Raw genomic sequence first — 22804 nt, 5'->3', positions numbered from 1 at the left:
TTTCTCCTAGAAGTTGTGTTCTCTCTACTCCGTATGATGTATATACAAGAATTTTCAAGTGCTCGGACCCTTAAGGGATACCTTGTCTAGGTACGGAGTACGGAGTACAGGGAATCTCGTGTCCAGACCTCTTGGATGCAGCCCCCCCGCAATCTCACTGGTTCTTCGGGAAACAAAAAGCAAAAGAAGGGCGAAGCCACGAATGAAGATGAGACACAGGGACTATCACACAGCGCATAGTGTGCTAGAGAGGAGTTCTATCCCCCCTTATAGGTAGACCCCATGTGTGGCTGATTTTCGTGTTCTTTTTCTCTTTTATTATTACTTTTCTTTCTATTTGTGCCGTGAGAATTACGTGCGACATGTCTAAATAAATCGTTGCATTGTGTGTAGAACAAAAGAGTCGGGTACCCAAAATGAGTTGGACATTCTTCCTCCCCCCCAATGTTCTAAATACTTCCCACATTGTGACAGTCCAGTTTTTCACATTCTCTCTGACCTGTTGATTTCTGGGATTCGATCTCCTTTTTCTCTATTTGCTTTTTTTCCCCCTCTATTTTACATTCTCCCAATTCCACCGATATTTTATTCCATATATTTTGCCTTCTCAAACAGGAAACCCCTGCCTTTTTCTTTCTTTTCACCCTCGATCATATGATTGATTCTCTTTCTCTCGCTTTCACTTGTATCCATGCCAATAACCCTGGAGATATTACTCTAATGTCCCTTGTCACTGTTATTGTTCCCCAGTGGCCCATGTTATGAAGATCTGACCCCTCCTTGATTTACGGAATCAACCGGACTATCTACAGAACGGGTGTGATCGCTTTTGCTCTGATATACTTTATTTGGTCAACCACACCACCTGCGGCTTACTTACGGCTAATTTTGATAATATTCCTGGCTTATGTCCACTTATTCTACCATTCTTCGCCTACTTCGCTGTAGATCAGTGGAACACATACACCTATAACCCAAGTCAACATCACACAACCATCATGGGCTCCTATAAATCCTGTCAAGCCGGTAGCTACAGCTCGACAGACAGCTCGTGCTCAAAAAGCACGGCAGCAACAATCCACAGTGACCGAATAGCCCCCAAGCCACCCAAAGGAGACTGGGCAGCCAATCCAGCCAGCCGAAAACACACCTACAGATCCGAAGTTGGAACTGAAGCCGAAGTAAATTACGAGTGCCGCGAGCCACATCCCCGCGCCTCAACCTCAACCTACGCCTCAACAACATACTCCACAGCTGAGCTCGACCCAGAGCCCCAAGCAATCGAGGCCTCCAGCCCCCACGAAGACCGCTACTGGGTAAATGAGCGGCAAGAATTCTACCCACTAGACGCAATTCCATCAACACCTTCATCATTCGCGCCTCTCTTCCCCTCTTCGCGGCGACTGCTCATCCGCCACGACGATGCAACCATCGACGGCAACATGAACCTGCGCGTCGACACGCCCGTCCACCTCCGCGACGGCTCTCATCGCGATGTCATCCTCTTCCACCTTCGCATGTACGACCTTTTCTCACGGAAGTTCTCACTCCGGCGGTATTGCCGCGACTCGGGGCGCGAGGTGTGCCATTCTGCAAGGCGGGAGGTGGTGCCTGCTCATGAGCGAAGGCCTGCGCTGCGCACCTCATGGAGTAGTGTTTTTGCTGGGTTAAGGCCTGGTTCGGCCGGTGGCCATTGTCTGCAGAATGGGGAGCTGAAGAGGCAGGATTCTGGGCTTGCGGCTTGTTGCGGACATGCTGCGGGAGAAGAGGTAGATAAGGGGACGACTGAGGAGGGTGGGTTGGAAAAGGAAGGACAGGGCGCTTTGCCGATACTGGGTGAGGCGATCTTGCTCGAATTCTCGAATTATGCGCATGTCGAGCTGCGCCGCAAAGGGCCTGGATCAACCAAAAAATACGAGTTCGAGTATTGGTCCACGAAGTACCAGTGGCGGAGGGAGGTCCGCAAAGAGGGTGATCTGCATGAGGTGTCTTATTTCTTGGTTGACACGCGCACTTCCAAGGCTATTGCGCATTTGGTGCCGGATACGTTGGCGCCGTTGGAGGTTGTTGAAGAGGAGAGTAAGGGGGGTTGGGTGCCCCCTTCTTCATTGTGGATCAGTGATCCTGAAGTCTACAAGACGATGCCTGATGTTGCCGAGTAAGTTATGCTGAATCCCTGCTCTACCCCTCAACTAGCTGGCTAGTTTTGTCCTCTGGTGCTAGCTCTGAATCTGGATCTGTTTTTGATTCTATTTGCTTTTTTTTTTTTTTTTTTATTGTTTATTCCCCCTCTTTTTGGTCTCTCTTTTTCTTTTCTGTGGTTCATATGAGGGGGCGTATGGTTCGTGTACAATGCACCAACGCATGCGCCATGCGTAATGCACCATAGCACCCTTGTACAAAGTGATGATAAAGCATGAGGCTGATGAATCGGTTCGCTTTTTTTTCAGTGTGATTGTCGCAACAGGGATAGTTGCGCTAGTTGACGACTGCATCCGTCGTCGCTGGCATCACGAGCGACGTCCATCTTGGATCCTGCCCGCTCAGCACTCGCTAGTAAAAAGCCTGGAGCGCATGGGCCCTCGGCGCCTGATCGGCCAGGTACTCCAGCGGAGAGGATCCGCCTAAACGACACAGGGGCTCTCGACTTCAAGACCAGACAAGGATCCTTTATTATGAGATGGACTAGATGGATGAGTTGGTCCTGCATTAGTCGGGGTGTTATGGCACACGGGGCTTGATGTTGCCTCTAATGACTTAATGATGTGAATGACGCGGGATATGAATGTCTTGCCGTTCTTGTTCTAGGTTAGCTTCTTCTTCTTGTACCTTTTTATTGTGTGGCTTTTTGATCCTTCATCCTTTTTCACCCTCGTACCTGTTGTTCATTGACATGAGTCATCTTGGTTTTAGCGGAACTCCGGGGACTCGAGCAGCCTGATTCCGGATGATCCTCTAATACGGATCTGACAGGGAACCAAGCAGGCTTGCAGATTTGGGCATTTTTCATATTGCATAAACTGGAAATGAGAATGATAGCTTGCAATTTCGTCTCATATCCCTCCCGAGGGTTGCTATGCTGGCGTTGCATACCTACCACGTAGAGTCTGACCGCTCGAAGCTGAACCATGGTTCCGTTTTTGAGCTAGAGCTAGTCTACTCCGCGAACCATGGTTCGAGTTTCGAGCTAGACGTCTCGTGCTCTATTGACCTATTGATCTTTGACCTCTTGCCCTAATCCAAATGCATGTACACCCTACTCGAAGATTTTCCTCATGCAACGGAGCCAAAAATAAATTAACTAGTGTACCGTATGAAGAAATGTCAGTACTATTGACTATTGTTTAGGGCTCATGATCGATTGGCTCTGGATGAATCTTTTGTATTTAGCGCAAGTAACAGCCCAAAGGATACCCCTGGCCTTGCTGCCTTATGGAAATTCAAGAAATAGCCAATACGACAGTTTGAATGTATTCTTAGTATGCCAGTATACTGGTCTACTACATCTACTACTGCAGGTACCAACTTTGTATGTGGTACTTATGTAGTCTACTGCGCAGCATACATCGATAGATGGATGTACTTCGACAGATCAAGATTGGTGCGGGGCAAGCCCCTGATTTATTTTCTTTTCCCAATATCTTAGCGCTCTATAGTGTGCTGGCCTAGTCCCCTGTCGACCATCGGCTGTTTCTCTACGTGTTTCGTGCATATTCGATATTAGCCGCATTACTGAGAACCATGGTTGAGGATATTGTCAACTCTGCATGAATGCCCAATACTTCTCTGCGAAAGCGAAGCACCATTCACTCCGATTGGGATATTTGAATTGTCTCTGAACAATAACAAGTGAACTTATCCATAAATTTCCTTCAATGGGGTCTCTGCACATCAGGCGGTTAACCGGACGGGCCTAGCCGACAACATGAAATGGAACTAGGGGCTCTTGGCTGTATCTTTGTTAGAGATCTCTGCAACACATGCCCTCCGCCTTTGTTAAGTTTCTCCGACGGCAATGCCGCCCATCTCGCCTCATTCCATCGCTTTGTCCTTTTTTCCCTTTTTCTTTCTTTCTTTTTTTTTTACTATACTGTGTTGATCCTGGGCCTGACAGCAACTGTTCATGCAGGGCGGCCCGGTCTGTGGCTTTTGGGAGTGCCCAGCAATTCCTTCCGAGTGAACAAGGTGTGGAAGTTGACTTCTCCGAAATTATCATGATCCCATCCATACTGATGAGCTGGCAACGCTTTCCAGCGCTGCCCAACTTCGGGGTTGAATCTACATTTCGGGCATCCTCCACATTCTCTAAGACCTAAAAACGATTAAACAACAAAAGCTATGACACTGACGCTGTGGCCATGGGCTCCGCTTTTTGGGCAGAGATCACCTACGGCTCTATACCCCTCATGCAGTCCCTCGTGGTTGTTCCAGAAGCCCGCCGTTCCGCCGATACGGTTCAAGTCCATGCGCACTAACCTTGCCAGATTATAATGTTTTCCTTTTCATTTCCTTTTTTATTTATTTATTTATTTATTTTTTGCCCTTAAAGTACTTGTGCTCAAGTGAGGCGAGAGAGGGAAAAAAGGAAAAAGCAAAATGAATGGAAATCAAAATGGAAATCGCATGCAAATCCAAAAGGAAAACCCAACGTGGGGTTCTCTGACTTGTTCACCTTTCTCATCCAATCCGCGTCCATCGTTCTTCCGAAAAAGGTGCCATTTATTCCGGATCCTAGGAGAATTAGCCAATATCTCTGTGTCTGTCATGTAGTGGGAACTAACTTGGGAGCCATCCGGTTTGTCCCTCTTCCTTCCTTAGCCCTTATATGCTGTCTAGCGTTTCTTCAAGGGCTGTTTTTTGCTTAGTCGGCGTGCGCCGGGCCGTTCCAGGTTGCAGCCTCAAAATGATCCGCATACTCTTCGTCTACGCCCCTTGACTGGTGGATAACGAAGGGGGGGATTTGGCTGACGCTGTGCCATGTCCACATCGACATGCATAAGCCCCCTCCGTTAGGTTTGACGGTTAGGCTCCTGTTTGTTCACAGGGGGAAATAAAAAGAATTTTTAAAGAAATATACGGGAAAAAGAAATACTAAAATAAAATAAAAAATACAGGGGAAAAAAACCACGGGGTCTTCTTTCCTGGCCTTGAAGATATGGCCCACTGTTTATATGGCTCCCCGCTCCCCATGTCGTCTTCGTTTGATGGTCATTGAAAAATACATTTAAGAAGATCTCTAGAGATCCCAACTGGTTCAGTTGAGCTCATCTGATCCTGTTCTTTCTTCTATATCTTGTGGCTTCCCCTTGAAGTTCGTCTTCTTTTTTACTCTTTTGATCTTCATCCTCAATTAGGTTATTACCAGGCATCGTGGACTCATATCCTCCCCACCTTCAATCCCACTTCATACCACCTCAATTGCAAAACTTAACAGCTCCCCTGCCGCCCTATCTCTCTACGAACCAACCATGTCGTATACTACCAGCCCCCAAGGGAATAGTGTTGGCAGCCGGCCCAGCTGGCAGGACCAGCTCCAGGGTAAGCCGTTGGAATGCGTGGTCAAGCCTCAGCGGCCTCGAATTCCTCCCAAATGACAAGAATAACCGACTAACCACCTCCAGATCATTGCACACGCAACAAGCAGTCTCCTCCTGTCTTCAACATTGTCTCCGATCGGCGAGGTACTTACCCGATTTCCAATCCTCCTCCTCCCCCTCAGTCTCCATCCACCGTCTTCCCAAGCTGCAGAACCAGATTATTTTGTTTTCCCTCTTATTCCCTGATTCAATACGCACGGATACAGCGTGCCTCTATCCACCGCTATGTGTCTCGTGGGTGGGCATTGCAGGAAGGAGTGGAGTCTTGCAGAAAAAGACACACAAAAATGCCCCCCCTTCACTTGTACACCGACTTTTAGTTTCCGAGCTTTTGACAGCAGAAAGCTAATTACTTTTTCCTCGGAATTGCAGGAGGTCGCACTGCTTGGTCCAGCACCGTCACCGTCCAGGGCCAGAACATCGCCGCTCGTTACTGGTATGACGGTCAGTTTATCAACAACGCCAGAGAGGATGCGGCCGAGGTTGCCCTCAAGACCCTGAACCAGCAGCCCCGGGCTGCTACTGTCTACCAGGGTCAGCTATTCCCGCAGGCAACGTCGTCCGGCTATGGTCGCGGAGCTGGGTTCTGATCGTATTCTCATATCTCAAATATTTCCTTCTAGTCTTGGGCGGCATTCTCTTCCCTTCTTGTGTTTTTATCAATTTTTTGGGTTCATAATTCTGACGTTGATCCTGAACTCTGTTGCTCTTCATTTCTTGTGTGGTGGGTGCTTGTTCTGGTTTGTTTTCCACCTGTTGTGAAGGGCCCTCGGGGATCCACAAGTCCTATCCGATACAAAACCACATACATTTGTTGTCGTGCTGCTCTCTCACTTGCGTTCTTGACTGCAGGAAAAAAACGCATATCTCCTTCACCGCACTGCTCTCCTCCCACTTCTTTCTCGTGTCGACATCCTTTTCTCGGTCACGCTGATGCATGCACTATCCCTCGTCGACAACCACGTCTTCCCGGTTTCTGCAAGTCTTGCCCACAATGGCTCACTACAATGCAGAGTCCATGTCATGGGCTCTGGTGGAATAATTCCCGACACCAGAAAGATGGACAAAACAAAATAAAAAAACGAAAAATGCACCATGCAGCAACCCTGCCCCGGATGACCACTTCCAAATGCAGGTCACTACTTTGTTTCGCATTTGTGAAACCCCAGCACCAGTCGTGACACACCACATCCGAGGTCCCGACGGCTCAGGTACATGATACGGTGTCCGGATGTCGCCAGGCCTCGTGTGATGCATCGCGAACCGGACTCCCTGTTGGCTCTTTTTAGCGTCCCTCCCCCCACATACGTTTTTCTGTAAGCAAGATTATTTCTGTCTCCCGATTTGGGTTCGTACAGGTCGCCTTTTGAGTTTGATTCGTCTCTGCTTTTGCTGCGCTGTCTGCCTTGAGCCAAAACCCGAAGTTGGGCCAGACCCTTACTACCATTTGATGAGAGCCGAGGGGCTCGGGTCTCATGCATTGTGTCAAGTGACTGCTGCTTGTCCCTTCGAGAACATATGACTTGTCATGCTCGGGCGGGTTTGATGTCATACCCGGACAATTTTCAATTGCTGCTCGCTGATGCGCAGTTCGGATGGCAATTATACTTGTGGCATTGTTGACAAGTCCAGGGTGACACTATCACAAATGATGCTGCCCCCTGTTGCTTCATTAGCCCTGGAGCTCTGGAAAAATGCGTGTGTGTCTGTGCCACCGCAGATGCAAAGTGACTCGTCCCAACTTCAAGCGCGATGCGACATGGCAAATATGGCGATAGGACGCAATTTGGAACAAAAGGTCACAAGCAGGGCTGCCAGATTAAGAGGGGACAAAACTTTTTGTTTCCCGGGCATCTACTTGTCTAGAATTTGGATTTGATTTACGGATTACTCGATACGTTTTGCTTTGCTTTGTCTTTCCTTGATTCAGATCGGGTGTCTGCGTCTGGCAGAGGGAGTTTCTTTGGTACCTGTTGTCTCTTGTTAGGCTGTATTGGGTTTTGCAAGTTCGGACACGGAACTGCACCGAGGTTATTTATTACGTTGGTATCATATATGGATGGTACTGGACTTGGGACTATAATGGTCGGGGTTTGGTTTCTATCAGATTGTTCTCTTTTGTTTCTTATTATACGATTACAGAATATCTATCGACAGGACTTATATGGGTGAATCCTTCTTTAAAAAACAACCATGACGGATATACTAATGGATCCATGGTATATAACCACCACCGGCCAGGCGAGACTCGCCCCTTTGTAGGAAAGGGTGTCGTACATGTTTACCCTTGTTTGAGGTACTGTTGATCATCGCGGGTTCTTGCCGCATTGGCCTCCCGGCCGAACTTACACATCCGCCGGGTAGCACGGCGTTGGCCATGTGTCTAGCAAAAACATTAATTTCCGATGCATAGCGGCCGAGTTGGGCAGCATTCCAAATGACCGATGTTGACTTTTGGCTGAAACGGATCAAATACATTAAAGACAGAATATTAATATTGATCGCTTGATGTCGCGAGGCATATATTCCAACAAAAGTACGTTGTAGACTCGACGTTGGATGTTGGTCAGTTACTTTGGACTGAACCATGGAACGCTGAACTCTAATAACCAACAACTCTAATTGTCTATTTTGACCAACTCATTGCAGGCGTATGAACTCGAGGTGGTAGGAATGCACCTAACAATAGATCTTGTCAGTATTTAGGGCTAACATTATGTTCGGTATGTAACCATCTACAATTGCCACATTATATGGACCATTTAAAGAGTGATCGCCAAGACTCCTGCTTGATGTGGGTGGTTTCCGACAAATGTCGATCAGCCATATTTGTACTCCGCCTTCCTCGGGCGGTGGTTATGTCGATCGACTTATACGAGACAGAAGTGAACACCAAGCTATCTAAGACGCCAAATCGTTTGAAGACCTGGCGTTAGAACACTATATAATTAAATATTCCGTCGCCATAGCCAACCCAACTACAATCTACCTCAAACCAATCACTTGTCTAAAATATTCGAGAAATTCAAAGCACCAAACTCCCATCTGTTTCATTCCAAACAGTCCCTTCCACCCAAATATCATCATGTGTTTCTGCTCCTCGCGCGGAGAGACATATGGTTCTCCGCCCCCGCGCGCGTATACTACGGCCATGACGCCTACAGCCAGCACACATACAACAAGGATTACGAAGCATATAAAAATAAAAAGAAGCGTCGTGCACGTCAAAGCGCCGCTGTTATTGCTGGAGGTGGAGATGGTGGAGGTGGTAGCGGCGGGTGCTACTAGATCTGGGGTGTTGAGTGTTGGAATGGCGTCGAATATTTTAATTTTTTTCATATTTCATTTTCTTTTAATTGATTGAGTAGCTACGATATTATTGACTATAGTATATAGGGCCCAAACGGGTCTAGAATATGTCTCGAATCTGGAAATGTAGGCAAGGGGACATTTGGAGACTCAGCCGACATGTACAATACAGATCTAAACCTTGCGCTTCACTTCGTGCATTATGTAGATGGTGGAGCTGAAGTTATCCATTTGCTATATGTACTCCGTACTCCGTACAAATTATCGAGAATCTATAATTTGTGATAATTTGTCATTAAAATTAGTTACTTCAGTGTCTATCTATTTTATGACTCAGATGCATGCAATCGTATACGACATGTACACCCCGCAGCTCGTGAACTGATTCCTATCAACTTTCACCACAATAACAATACTCCAGACCTACTAACTAATATGCAAAGCTCTTTCCATCTCTTGCCCCATCTCCACGGCGATTGCGCCACCCATAGTAGAGTCTCAATAGAATGCAGCCGGCTGTCACAAAGAAAAGCAATGCCGCATTTGTCCAATGTCCGGTTGGATATCCGATTTTTGCTTCGTTGCTTTTGTAGATCCAGACGCCGACAATCTGACCCGGTGCGCCGAACGATACGTTGAGTGCAATTGCGAGCCCTGCACCGGCGGTTGAGCTGATATTAGAGGATAGCCAGCCTAGTAGAGGTGGGATGCAGGCAAAGGCACCGCTGGCCGCGACTATGAGACATCCGTAGCGGCTCTGGGGTTTGGGTTAGTTGATGACGCTCATCGGCTTGGTGCACACTTGAGATGGTGGATTGAGTGACTTACTAAATATGCACTGGCGGGGAGAACTGCAGAGGCGAGGAAGCCCATTGCCCCAACGAAAGAGAATATGGCTGAATGGAGACCACGGCTGTAGATTATTGGTATCAGGTTAGCGACTTGCTATTCTTCAAAGAAGAAGAAGAGGAAAAATTACCTGTTGAAGTAGTCCGCGGACCAGGCCACAGCTATAGTCACGACATAAGCCACCGCGTACGGAGGCACGGTCATCAATTGAGCACGGAGATCAGAGTATCCCAGGCCAGCGGTGATGGCAGGCGTAAAAAGGGAGAGACTTGAGAATGGCGTTGAGATGCCAAAGTATACCTTTTGGGTGGTTAGTCTTCCAGAAAATGACAGGAGAAAAAGTCACAGAAAACGTACCGCATAATGAGCGTACAATCTCCAATCCGTCAGCGTAGCCTTAGCATCCTCCCAAGACATAGCATGAGCAGAACCTTTAGATCCTTCCAAAATCAACCTCTGCGCAGCAAGTTCCTTCTCCTCAGCAGTAAGCCAACTAGCAGTCTCCGGGTAATCCGGCAACACAAACCAGACCAAAACCGCAGACGCGCAAGATGGGGCCCCCTCAATGATAAACAGCCATCTCCAAGCGGAAAGCCCATGGACGCCATTCATATGGCCCACACCAAAGGCAATAGCACCACCAAATGCCCCAGCTAGTGTTGCCGAGGCGAGAATCAGGGCTACACGGATCGATCGCTCGGAGTTGCGGTACCAGAATGTAAGGTAGTATACGAAGCCGGGGAAGAGGCCAGCTTCCATTACACCGAGGAGAAAGCGAAGTCCTGTTACTTGGGCGTAGTTATGGACGCCGCCGAGACCCATTGTTGTTGCACCCCAAGATAGCATGAGGAAGGCAATCCAGCGCTGGTGTTTGTTAATGGGATTGTAATAAATGGGAATGGATGATGTGCTTGGAATGGTTTAGACGTACACTTGGACGGAGCTTCTTCAGGAAGTAGTTTGACGGGACTTCGAACAATGCATACGCGATCAGAAATACCATGAGTGCGATTCTTTTGTACATCAGCGCTTTGGATTGTCGCGGTCAATTAATGGTTGCGACTCACGTGTACTGATACGATGTCATATTAGTCTCCGAGAGAAGATCATTGCCAGTATCCGAATTCAAAATTTTGGCATTGCCTAGATATTTCAGCTTCAAATCTATCCAATATTGGGAGGCCGGAAACACACCGATGTTAGAGCGATCGAGATAACAAAGCAAGTAAATTGCAGCGCACAAGGGAATGATGCGTAGATCTTGTTTCCAGACCAAGGCCTTTTCACGTCCGTTGAGACCATCGTCGATAACATCAGGGCTAGCAAGCTGCAGTACTGTCAGTTTGAAGCTCGCACACCGCAAAATCAGTTGATTCTATAAAGGGGGAAGGGAAAGAAGATACCTCCAAAGGTTGTTCAACATCTGGCATGTACTTTTCGGTTGCCATATTTAAGCAAGTACAAAAGAGTCGTGTCAGGAATAATAAAATCAGAAGGGACCCGTCTCTTTTTTTTTTTTTTTTTTTTACTTGCTTTTTTCCCCGTGTGATTTTAGCTCCTCGGGTTGATGTCCCCCGCACTAGGGCGACTCGCCATTCCTCCGATGCCACACCGGCATTGGGATATTTGGGAGATCCGATTTCGGGGGTACATCTAATGCCGGAGGGCTTGTTTCTTAGTCCAAGACAACGATTTATACATATTTGGTTGGCATTTGATTATCGTCTCTTGTTACCCCTGAATTGGGGTTTCCCCGGATCTCCGCATCGAGATCTTGGGGACGTCTGGGATCGTCTGGGATCCTCAAAATGAATCAACATAAAAAGCATTGCTAACAACAAGCATGGACATCATTCACATTACAAGTATTGAATAATCGTTGTATATATATGTACGGAGTAGTCTGCAGGTTATGGGTTGGTTTTATCGGAGAGCCACAAAATTCAATGGCAGTGTTGAGTCTCAACCAAGGCGAAAGTATCCCCGACGTTGGAATCATGGAGCATTGAAGGACTTCTCATACAAGAGAGTTCAAAAGTATGTAAACAATGTAACTACCTAGGTAACTGAGCGCGTGTATAAAAGCAAAACTGAGCCTCACGATGCAAACCAGACAAACAGCTTATCAGATAAAAGTGTTCCTGATCGCATCGCAAACACTTGATCACCCCTCCCCATGCTATGCCACCGTTTGCTAGCCAGGCGCCTCGCTAAAACATCATATTCTCTATCCATATCAATCGCGACTATGTCGACTACCACCGCTCCCACCCGCAAACCGATGCCCTCCGCATTGACATTTGATCGCCATGCCAAATGCTCGGTACGTCCTTGTGGCATGCCATTCTAAAACCTACAGTAACATATACCTGATGCGTGTTATGGTTACAAACAGACAACTAAGGCCCGTGCCAGCACCCTCCACCTGCCTCATGGCTCAGTGCCTCTGCCGATCTTCATGCCCGTCGCGACACAGGCATCTTTAAAGGGCCTAACATACGACCAGCTGCGAGAGACGGGATGCATGCTGTGCTTGAATAATACATATCACTTAGGTCTGAAACCCGGTCAGGCGGTACTAGATGCAGTGGGCGGAGCGCATAAGTTACAAGGCTGGGACCGGAATCTCTTGACCGATAGTGGAGGGTAAGATATACTTCCCTTCCCTCGCACATCGAGAGTATGTTACTAACCGGTATATTGTTACTCAGTTTCCAGATGGTGTCGCTTCTTAAGTTGGCGACTGTCACAGAGGAAGGAGTGCGGTTCCTTAGCCCGCACGATGGCTCGCCAATGTAGGTGGCTTTACCGTAAACCGTCTAGCTAGATATCCGAAATGCTGACTTCTTGCCAGGTTACTGACCCCCGAACACTCGATTGCCCTCCAAAATTCTATCGGATCTGATATTATCATGCAATTGGACGATGTAATTGCAACCACTTCCCCAGATCATGCTCGCATCAAGGAGGCTATGGACCGCTCTGTGCGATGGCTCGATCGGTGCATTGAAGAGCATAAATACCCCGAGCGACAAAACCTCTTTTGTATCATCCAGGGTGGTCTGGATCTCGAATTGCGGAAACAGTGCTGCGAAGAGATGGTAGCGCGAGATACTCCAGGAATCGCCATTGGAGGTCTATCGGGTGGTGAGGCGAAGGAGGAGTTCTGCAAAGTGTATGTGCCTCTCCTTTCGCTAAAAGAAAAGCAAAAAGCTGACCAACCAAAGAGTGCATACATGCACTGAAATTCTCCCGGAACATAAACCCAGATACGTTATGGGCGTGGTATGGATGCGTTACTGAATTAGTCATTCTGCCTTGACTAATCACGAAAGCTAGGGATATCCCGAGGATATTGTCGTAGCAGTGGCTCTCGGTGCAGATATGTTTGACTGCGTTTGGCCGACGCGTACAGCAGTAAGACTCAACAAACCCTGCAGCTCTATCCCCGTACTGACGTGAACTAGCGCTTCGGAGATGCAATCGTCTCCTCTGGCACCCTGAAATTAAGCCATAAATCGTTCGCCGATGACTTCCGTCCAGTTGAGGAGGGCTGTACCTGCATTTGCTGTCGTCCAACTGACCAAGGTGGTCTTGGGCTCACGCGGGCATATATGCACCACATCACAGCCAAAGAGACTGTCGGCGCTCATCTGTAAGTGTGGACTGACCACAATATCTTGTTTTGGTTCTAATAATTCCCAGTTTGACCATCCATAATGTCCATTATATGTTGAACATGATGGGGAAAATCCGACAAGCCATCATTGATGACCAATATCCGGCTTTCCTTCGCAAATTCTTCTCCGATATCTATGGAGGCGATAAATCAAAGTTCCCTGAGTGGGCGGTAGGTGCTCTGCGGGGAGTTGGAGTGGACTTGCTGGCAGATTCATGACGGCATGAGCACCGATTTTGATGACTGTCGAAGGAATAAATGACGAAAGATTCATTTCATACCATAGAAAAGCGTGCGCATCAGTTCCAGCGGTGTTCAGTTAATGAACACAGACTGGATCCCATCAAATATTCATTGAAAATCCCAGCAGTATTATGAATGGCATGAAATTATTTGCAAGTTCCTACCTATGGTGGTTTGTTGAAATCTATGGGCTTCAAAAATGGTTGTAGTTATATGCCGACATTAACTTTGATACTTTAGGGGTGATATCGTATGCCCAAGTACGGAGATAACAGTTAACTAAAAGTGGATTGGATAATTTGCTTGAATAGATTGGCGCACTATGAGATACGAATCAAGCACGTGACCGCGTGTCGCGTCGGCGCGACCCACCGATCTCCAAGATCCCCCTCTCCATCGTCCACTTGACACTTTGAGTGTCTCTCTACCGTCAAATATCAAGGGGAAGCCTCATAGACCGTCTCTCTAATCCCATCTACACCATGACTCAAGACCAAGTCGCCTCAGCCCCAGTGGCATCCTCGCCGCCACACGACCTCTCGCACGAAGAGCACCAATACCTCAACTTGATACGCACAATCCTCTCCGAAGGCGAGCATAGACCCGACCGCACTGGCACTGGCACACAATCAATTTTTGCACCACCGCAGTTACGCTTCTCTCTCTCGAAGCCGAACCCAGAAGGCGGCGAGCCAATCCCCATCTTGCCCCTCCTCACCACGAAGCGAGTCTTTCTACGCGCCGTGCTCGCCGAACTACTCTGGTTCATCTCTGGCTGCACCTCGTCGCTCCCACTCTCCGAAGCCGGGATTAAGATTTGGGATGGAAATGGAAGCCGCGAGTTTCTGGATAAATCCGGCCTCGGCCACCGCGAAGAAGGCGATCTAGGGCCCGTGTATGGATTCCAGTGGCGGCACTTTGGCGCCGAGTATGTCGACGCCAAGACGGATTACTCCGGCCAAGGTGTCGACCAGCTCAAAGATGTTGTGCACAAGCTTATTCACAACCCTTTCGATCGCCGCATCATCATGAGCGCGTGGAACCCCGCTGATCTGAAGAAGATGGCCCTGCCCCCGTGCCATATGTTCGCCCAGTTTTACGTCTCATTCCCGCCTGGCATGAAGCTCGATGAAAAGACCGGCCGTCCATCGGAGAAGGGTACCTTGTCCTGTGTGCTCTACCAGCGCTCTTGTGATATGGGTCTTGGCGTGCCCTTTAATATCGCGTCCTATGCTCTTCTCACCCATATACTTGCACACGCTGCGGATCTTCATCCCGGAACTCTCATTCACACTATGGGCGATGCCCATGTCTATCTTGACCACATCGATGCGCTTAATGAGCAGCTTGTTCGAGAACCAACGGAGTTTCCCGAGTTGCGCATTAAGCGTGATGACCGGGGCGCCGCGGTCGTTGACGGCTGGAAGGAGGATGAGTTTGAGGTCATTGGATACAAGCCTCACAAGATCATCAAAATGAAGATGAGCGTTTGATTTATATAGATCTCTGATTTGCGGGCACTGCCCGAGTTATTATTTTGTATGATACCAATTATCCTGTGATGTATGCTACAGCACTACATTTTGAAATAGAAAATAGCAATGCATTCGAACTCCAAGCTTACATGTACAGCAAATCCACTTATGCGTTGTGGAAGCAAAAGCAAAACATGCTTCCAGGTGTATCAGGCTGTGTCTATGCTTAGAACAGCAAAGTGCAACAATAAAAAATTGAACAGAGAGAGCAAATAAATGCAGATAAATGCATCATGCGCTCCCAAGAACAGCCCCAGCGCCGCGAAGCAACACAATCGTGTCGCCTTGCTTTACCTTACCAGCACCAATAGCCTCCGAGAACTCGAGGAAATCTCCAGACTCAACATGAAAGATCCGCAGCCTCGAGTCCTCCCCATCAACCCGATTATTTAAATTCTGAACCCGCAACTTCTTTGCCGCATCATCAAGCACACGGCCGACTTTCCATCTCGAGTCGAAAAAGAAATCCCCAGCCGGCGGCTCCGCAGCCTGTGTCTCCGCCGTACCAACAGTATGCAAATACAACCTCTTATCCACAGGAACCGAAGCATCTCCCTTAGCCGATCGTTTTAGCCCATTAACAGCAACCGCACGCGCAGCTGGACTATTCGGCTTAGGCTTCAACTTGGGCAGAGCTGGCAGTAAGGTCCCCTTGGCAGCGGCCTGCTGCTTATCGCGGCCCCAAGTGCGCACACGCGCGAACATAGACTTGATTGTATCGTTTGGCGAAGCGGCATTGCTCTGGCGCGCGCCCAGCGGGGTAATCTTGGCGCATTCGTGTTCCTCGCGGAGACGGTGTTTCAGGCAGTACTGGTGGTGGCACTGGGGGCAGCGCACGGCGGGGTCTTTGAGAGTGTTGATGAGGGTTTTGCACTGGGTGTGGGCGCATTGGTCGGTATTGTAGATAGATGGCTTTTCGAGGGTGGTACGGTTTTCTTGGCTGGTTTTGGTTGTTCCGTTACGGCGGCGGGCCCATTCGCCTTCGCGAGGACACTGGTGCGCGGTTTCGGTCCGGTGATCTAGACAGTATGTGCTGTGGCAGGATTCGCAGCGGAAAGGGAGGAAGTCTAGTTGGCCACAATACTCGTATTGGCAGTGCCGGCCCAGGGATTCCAGGTCTGTGTCGGCCATTTGCGTGAAGGTTTCGTTTCGGTCACTGGAGGGGCTGCGCCCTTTGGATACGGTTATAGGGGGCATGATGATGCTTGGTCTTTGGGCTTGAGTTTATGAGACATGAACCGAAAGAGAATGCGTGGGATAAACCAGATACTCGAGTATGCGATCTGATAGAACGCGCTGGCACAATCGCCATGTGACTAATGTGGAGAAGGTTCTGGGCTTATCTAAATGCGGAGTTAGCGTTCGGAGTTAGTCCATCTATGGAATGAACACATCCATGATTCTACAACGTAAGGGCGAACCTACAACATACATACATATGTAGATACCAACTGGTATGATTGACGAACTTGGCAGGAGACATTATGGATGTTTGAAAACTGGCGAAATGCTGGAGAAATGTCAGGAACACCGAGATATCAACGACTACTAGTAAACTCCATCGTTTTCTTGAACACGGATTCACCATGCTCCACAATCAGCGAATTATGCCTATGTTGTAGGACTGCTTTCTCGGTGAGTAGTTAATCTGCCTTATCGCCTAACAGAAACAACCTAATAAGGACTATGTCTACAAGGCTCTGAGGAAAGACGCAGGAAAGAAGTTGAATGTCTCTCTTGGTTGTGGAGCATCCGAAAGCATCCAAGAGCAACACCAATGGAGCGATATGCCTGTGTCAAAAAATAAACACTTAACCAATCTCATCATACTCCTATTACTCTTTAACTCTTAGAAAGGCAATAGAAATTGTGTATTGAAAACTCATAAAAAGGATAGCACATGTAAGTCAGGCGATGGGAACTTGGCAGCTCCAGAGTCTAGTGCTATGAGATTCTCTAGCTCGCCATGTATCCTAACTAGATTAACTGAACAGTATATACTATATTAAGCTGAGAAGTAAGGCGTATGGATTATAGTCAGCGTCATGTACTAGACGAAATTTACCCCAGTTTTGTAGGAGATAATCTTCCTGGCATGACAGTAGAGCACTCTTTCCCATTGACTTGGCTGTCAAAATATTATTTCCAGATCTAAATTGAGATTACCTGAGAGTCTAACTTAACTGTATCGAGTTGATCTTAATGCCTCCAATTCAGTAGCCTGACCCCACAAGTTCTCCAAGGCATGTTTAGTACGATACAGTAGATATTGCCGGCGTATAGCTCAAACATATACACGCAGGACCATATGAGTTTAGATATTCTCTTTTTTTTGGCCTTTGCAAAACCATATAAGAGTTGTTTCCCAAGTTTCATTCTTTGGTCGAAGTGCTCTATTTCCAGTGCAGAGCTAGAATGAAGGGTAAGCAAAACAGGTATCTGATAACCATCTGAAATCAGTGCCAACTGAGAGTCTTGAAGAGACGCTCTGTTTCCCAACTGATGTGTTAGGTATGCAACGTATGTTGTATATTGTAATAGAAATGGGCTGGCTATGAGTCAGAAACCCACCTATAGTGACACATCACCCCAAACCCCGCGATGTCGGTACTCTCAAAGTGGAACTGTTGAGGAATTCCTATTGGGATCCACCTGCTGGGGTATTGGTGGCCAGTGATGACCGCACAGAAATGTGACACGAAATCAGTCTTCAATGTTCAAATCTTACTTGAATAATAAATGTGTCTGACTGTGAGTATAGTCCAGGCAACATTGAATACGACGTTTACAGTCAATCACAACAGCATAGAGTGAAAGGGGTCTGTCTACATATGTACCTAGGCACGCAGAAGTGGAAATGTATGGCCGTGTATAGCACTTAGGGATTCTTATCTGTGGCTAGATACGTATCGTACCCGCCTATTGGAGAAACATGAGTGAAACTTTTGCCAGGGTATTGTCAAGCCTTCATGCGGTTAGTGCCCGCAGGGCTGCTTTGCCTACATTTTTGCGTTGCAAGTAGGCACCTTTCAAGTACGGTATATAGAAACGGAGACAATCCCTTTCTCTTTCATAGACGATCAACTAGTAATGTACTACTCGTACTAGTGAAGTTGTACTAGCAATGGACGGACCGGGATGCAGCTCGGAACCCTAACCTTTAAGTGCCTGATTTTGAAGGCGAATGGAAACCCCACTCTGCAGAAGTCGGTGAAAAAGAAGAGAAAATATCATCAAATATCATAGCATAAGTTAATGTTAGGATCGGGGAAATGCGGGGAGAAACCATACTTCAGTCCGTTTAGGGCAAGCATACGCGTTGTCCTGGACATCCTCGTATACCTTGGAAAGTCCGGAGTACTCAAAACTTCTAGAATCTCGTCCCTGACTTAGTTATAAGGTCGATCGCGGTGCGGCGACCGCACCAATCACCGGGCCGTATCCAGCACCGGCCGCCGGCCCGGTTGACACTGTTATTGGTTCGCTTGGCCGACCTTGTCTTTTTGAGCCGGCGATCTATAAATGTCGATGGTGCTTGATTTCTTGATAAGATGTTGGCATTACATTATAGAAAACGGGCTGGGGATATATCTACGGAGCGGTTTCTTCTTCTATTCACTCTCTTCCTCTCTTCCCTCCTTTTATTCCCAGTATAAACCCTAACTCGTTCCATTGATCAGCGTTGATCCACAGTAAGTTGTCTCAAGGCATGCCCCGCGTTGGGTTTATTTGGGCTAACAGTGTCATCCAGTTAGATTGAAGCTTTACTGAACCTTGCCCGGTCCTGTCTTTACATCACGAACCCACCAGACTGCCAGACGGTCACGAACAGATGGTAATAGCGTTGCCCGCTTAAACCATACATCATAAGCCATGACACAGCAAATCCGAGAGGAGGCTATGCCATTCGGTATCCAACACACCAAAAGCCGGATGGCGGAACTGTTAGCGGCCGATGTAGTTGTTGCTGCAGGTTCAGCGACATTGATAACGCCAGCGGTGATGATCTTTGACAGGTAAGTCAAGTTATACTCAATCTTATTAACAATATACTGACCAATATCACTCAGACTCGTCGTGGAGAAATCATTCTACAACCAACCTCTCTTCCCGGCATTCCGCAGGCACCTCTGGTTCTCCCTCACACAACCCGCAACTTTCTTAACGTCACGACCCAGTCTCCTCGTCTGGTCCCTTTATACCGCAACCTTTGCCACTGCCAATGCCTCAGAGACAATCCTGAGCAAGTGGTACCCGAAGATTGATCATGCTATCGCAGGCATGACCACCTTTGCTTCAACATTCATAATCAATTCCTCCGTGGGCATCTGGAAGGACGTGAAATTCGCCCAATTATTCGGCCACAGCAACACCTCTGCGCCAGCCACAAACAACAAGACCCCACCAAGCCCAACACCAACCTCCGCATCCACCTCCAACGCAACCTCAACCTCAACCTCCAAAACGGCCCGCTCAATCGGCCGCACCCGAATTCCCGTAGCAACATACTCAGCCTTCCTCATCCGGGACGCCCTTACAATCTTTGGCTCCTTCAGCCTCCCTGCCATGGTTTCAGCATCAATCCCAGACTCCATCGCCTCCCAAGAATACCTCAAGATCCTGATCGCGCAGCTCGCTATCCCGGCCTCCATCCAACTTGTCAGCACGCCAATCCACCTGCTCGGCCTGGACCTATATAACCGGCCACAGGTAATGCCGACCAAAGACCGGATCAACCGTGTCAGTCGCGACTGGATTGGCGCGTCCCTACTGCGCATGTGTCGCATTATCCCCGCGTTTGGAATTGGCGGGTTCGTTAATACAGAGGGCCGGCTTTACTTGCACGATCAAGTGGGTGGTCGGCGGAAGGAGTCTTGAGGTTTCTCCTTATAAATTATAATATACAGATACAGATACAGATACGGATTCATAGACAAATATACCCTTTCCTTTTTTTTTTTCTCTTTTCATCCCAATGTTCCATCTTGTGTGTGCCTTATCCGCTATCTCTCTCCCCCACTCCCGATATCACCGGGCCGGTTGTAGGCGCTTCACCTCGGATCGGCAAAGAACACAAATGTGAATTTTGGGCTTTCATTGCAATTTTTTTCCCGGGAGTTTCTCGGTTGGGATATGGCAATGACGTTATTAGGGGTGGGTTTGTTAATATAGGGATATTATTGCATATCGCTCGCCTCGACGGATAGCGATGCCGGTCGAAATTATACGGCTGGTTTACCACGCCACTTAAAATAATGTGCTCTGGGAAGAGGCTTGGAAATGAGGTCGTTAGGATATATATTCTATTTAGAACATCATGGTCAAGAAGGGAAATCCGATACATATCACTTGGGGCGACACAAAAGACATGGGTATATGTATAATCCCGGTTTCTCGAGTACATATTCGGTACTCATAAAGGCACCACTGGGCGCATGACCAAACACTCTGTCCTTCCATGTCGTAACCAGGCAGTGCAGTTGGTGCCAGTAAAAATTCATGGAGAATGCTATGGTGTTGAACTTGAAAGTGGTCGAGTGCTTCGCTGCCAACTGAATAAGCATAACGGCGGTTCTGGTGGGGTCTTTGCACGAGAATAGGGGCCAGCTGGGTTGAGAGACAGGGGACGTAGAGATCTACTGTGAAAGCAAGAAGTCTTTGTGCAAAATGACAAACTATCTTCCAACCTTGGAAGGTCATGGACTGCTTGGCCATGCTTTGTTGTCGTACCCTATGCTCTGGGCGGGAAATTTCTAGGTCAAACTATTATGAATTTATGCGGTGCACAAACTACCTACTCCCATACAGCAAGAAGGCTAGTTGTGAATATGCTAGAATGCATATCCCCATAGTTCAACTTACAGTGGTGGCTTTTACAAGTCGAAGAAATGAGTTATTCTCAGAAGTTTTGAGCGTGTTTCGAAAGTAGCTTCAGAGTGAGACTATGGATTCCGATATGTCTATCTATACCGGATGAAAACAGATACTAGTTTCTCCCTGGCTTGCTTGGCGGATATCCTAGCATGCTCGAAAGCATATTCGCTTCCACGAGGCCAATGTGTTCGCTCTTGGTCATTCGGAGGAATAACTCAGTGTAGGCGGCAGCAGCGAAGGGTATCCCATGACTGATGGCCCATCTAAGCAAGCCTAGCAGGGAAGCCAAAGCTTGAGCGAAAGGCGTGGAGTGAATGCTGGCGGGTACGTCCTTGATGGAGACGAATGGGAGGGGTCACTTCGGGTGGTGGTCACCTGGGGCGCAGCAGATGATATCACAATACTGTGTGATGGATCAAGTCGGCCAGGAGGCTGGGTTTGGGGGGGTTTGATAGGAGTCGAAACACAGCCAAGTTCATCGGATGTCGTTGTCAATGGCCTCGGTTCCAGACGCGCGGCCTTTGGATGCCGAGCTGGTACCCAAAGAGTCTGCATGGCTGAAATCGTGCAAGGCATGGTTCGGGTCCACGAAAGACGGATACTGCCCGCCGGCTGTATTGAAAGACGACGATCTCCACATATGCTGGTGAGCGATATTGACCAGCTTGCCGAGAACCGCAATTTCGAGTTTCAGTTTGATGCTGTACAGCGTGGCCTTGAGGGTCGTTTGGTAGATATAGAAGTCCCTAAACTCGATGATCATCAACGCAATATCCATCAGGATACAAGAGACGTTGACAGCGAGCAGCTGCAAAATAGTCTTGCGACTAACATGATCCTGATTCAAGCGCAGCATACGATTTGTCTCCCACATGTACAACCCAGAGATGATAACCTCCTGCACACAGAAGCCCGTCAGCTGCAGCTTCTCCATGATATCGTACCCCGCAACCGAGGCTGCAGAACTGGAGAAGTTGGCCGCGTACGTGAGCACGGTTGTGGGCACGTGCAGCAAGAAAATGTTCATGATAATCATGGTCCTCACCATGCGCAGTACGCGCATGTTCTGAATCACGAGGTGGAGGCGCGAATACAGAACGAAGGATTGGCCGGTTACCATCGTCCACCAGCCGATTGTTAACAGCGTGACGGGCACCCAAGTTGCGGATGTCACGCCGAAGAATTTGAGCAGGTAGCCGACCGAATACGGTAGGATGCCAACGCTGGCTATCAGCATGCTCCAGAAATAGGGGCCTTCATAGCGTTTGAAGGTTAGGAAGATGAGCACGACTAGCTCGATCACATTGTACCATGCGACGCCGACGAAGGTTGCGATCGTGATACGAACGCCAATACTGTCGCCTGTGTAACTGCCGGTGATCCAGTTCCCTGGGCTGGAGTTGCTGAGTGAGGACATGTCCTCATTTGGAAGATCTGATATAGGAAGAAGAGGACACACGGACCGTGACGTGTTTTATTTTATTTTTTTAAGGCGGGGTTTTCCCCTAATTTATTGAAGGCTGGCGCTTTTTTTTCCCGCCCCGTTCTGGCCCCAAGGGGTGCCAAGTGGGCCAAATGTAATAGTTGGGACTAATCGATTTTAATAGGATCAGCAATTCGTCCAGGGCACTATAATGCGACCCACTTGCCGTGTTTTCTTCGATGCGAGGGGTCATAATTCATCTATTGTCTATGAAACACTGTATTTTCTTTGCTGG

The 22804-nt window shown here is 48.1% G+C and overlaps 8 protein-coding genes across 8 annotated transcripts; 5 read left to right on the top strand and 3 right to left on the bottom strand.

The window, feature by feature from the left end:
• Positions 1 to 998: 998 nt before the first annotated feature.
• Positions 999 to 2162, top strand: N7489_009319 (uncharacterized protein; the record flags this gene model as incomplete). Its single annotated transcript, XM_056715069.1, has 1 exon — positions 999 to 2162. One exon carries the CDS (start codon positions 999 to 1001, stop codon positions 2160 to 2162), a length of 1164 nt encoding a protein of 387 aa, XP_056562691.1.
• Positions 2163 to 5468: 3306 nt separating this feature from the next.
• N7489_009318 (uncharacterized protein) lies at positions 5469 to 6187 on the top strand (the record flags this gene model as incomplete). Its single annotated transcript, XM_056715068.1, has 3 exons — positions 5469 to 5538; positions 5622 to 5681; positions 5970 to 6187. 3 exons carry the CDS (start codon positions 5469 to 5471, stop codon positions 6185 to 6187), a joined length of 348 nt encoding a protein of 115 aa, XP_056562690.1.
• Positions 6188 to 9336: 3149 nt separating this feature from the next.
• N7489_009317 (uncharacterized protein) lies at positions 9337 to 11203 on the bottom strand (the record flags this gene model as incomplete). The annotated part of the gene is made up of 8 exons (XM_056715067.1): positions 9337 to 9663; positions 9735 to 9819; positions 9886 to 10055; positions 10113 to 10619; positions 10687 to 10768; positions 10823 to 10898; positions 10950 to 11082; positions 11159 to 11203. 8 exons carry the CDS (start codon positions 11201 to 11203, stop codon positions 9337 to 9339), a joined length of 1425 nt encoding a protein of 474 aa, XP_056562689.1.
• A 728-nt stretch (positions 11204 to 11931) lies between these two features.
• On the top strand, positions 11932 to 13653 carry N7489_009316 (tRNA-ribosyltransferase family protein; the record flags this gene model as incomplete). Its single annotated transcript, XM_056715066.1, has 8 exons — positions 11932 to 12078; positions 12151 to 12401; positions 12467 to 12550; positions 12610 to 12930; positions 12983 to 13040; positions 13095 to 13172; positions 13223 to 13410; positions 13461 to 13653. The coding sequence occupies 8 exons, from the start codon at positions 11932 to 11934 to the stop codon at positions 13651 to 13653; spliced, it is 1320 nt and encodes a 439-aa protein (XP_056562688.1).
• Positions 13654 to 14159: 506 nt separating this feature from the next.
• On the top strand, positions 14160 to 15170 carry N7489_009315 (thymidylate synthase; the record flags this gene model as incomplete). The annotated part of the gene is made up of 1 exon (XM_056715065.1): positions 14160 to 15170. The coding sequence occupies one exon, from the start codon at positions 14160 to 14162 to the stop codon at positions 15168 to 15170; it is 1011 nt and encodes a 336-aa protein (XP_056562687.1).
• A 273-nt stretch (positions 15171 to 15443) lies between these two features.
• On the bottom strand, positions 15444 to 16409 carry N7489_009314 (AN1-type zinc finger protein; the record flags this gene model as incomplete). Its single annotated transcript, XM_056715064.1, has 1 exon — positions 15444 to 16409. The coding sequence occupies one exon, from the start codon at positions 16407 to 16409 to the stop codon at positions 15444 to 15446; it is 966 nt and encodes a 321-aa protein (XP_056562686.1).
• Positions 16410 to 19085: 2676 nt separating this feature from the next.
• N7489_009313 (uncharacterized protein) lies at positions 19086 to 20090 on the top strand (the record flags this gene model as incomplete). Its single annotated transcript, XM_056715063.1, has 2 exons — positions 19086 to 19228; positions 19283 to 20090. The coding sequence occupies 2 exons, from the start codon at positions 19086 to 19088 to the stop codon at positions 20088 to 20090; spliced, it is 951 nt and encodes a 316-aa protein (XP_056562685.1).
• A 1471-nt stretch (positions 20091 to 21561) lies between these two features.
• Positions 21562 to 22503, bottom strand: N7489_009312 (uncharacterized protein; the record flags this gene model as incomplete). Its single annotated transcript, XM_056715062.1, has 1 exon — positions 21562 to 22503. One exon carries the CDS (start codon positions 22501 to 22503, stop codon positions 21562 to 21564), a length of 942 nt encoding a protein of 313 aa, XP_056562684.1.
• Positions 22504 to 22804: the final 301 nt, after the last annotated feature.

The sequence above is a fragment of the Penicillium chrysogenum genome (genome assembly GCF_028827035.1).
Source record: "Penicillium chrysogenum strain IBT 35668 chromosome Unknown utg000005l_segment0_segment0, whole genome shotgun sequence".
Lineage (NCBI taxonomy): Eukaryota > Fungi > Ascomycota > Eurotiomycetes > Eurotiales > Aspergillaceae > Penicillium > Penicillium chrysogenum.
The sequence above is the reverse complement of the archived record's forward strand: the minus strand, read 5'-3'. Positions and strand labels throughout refer to the sequence as shown.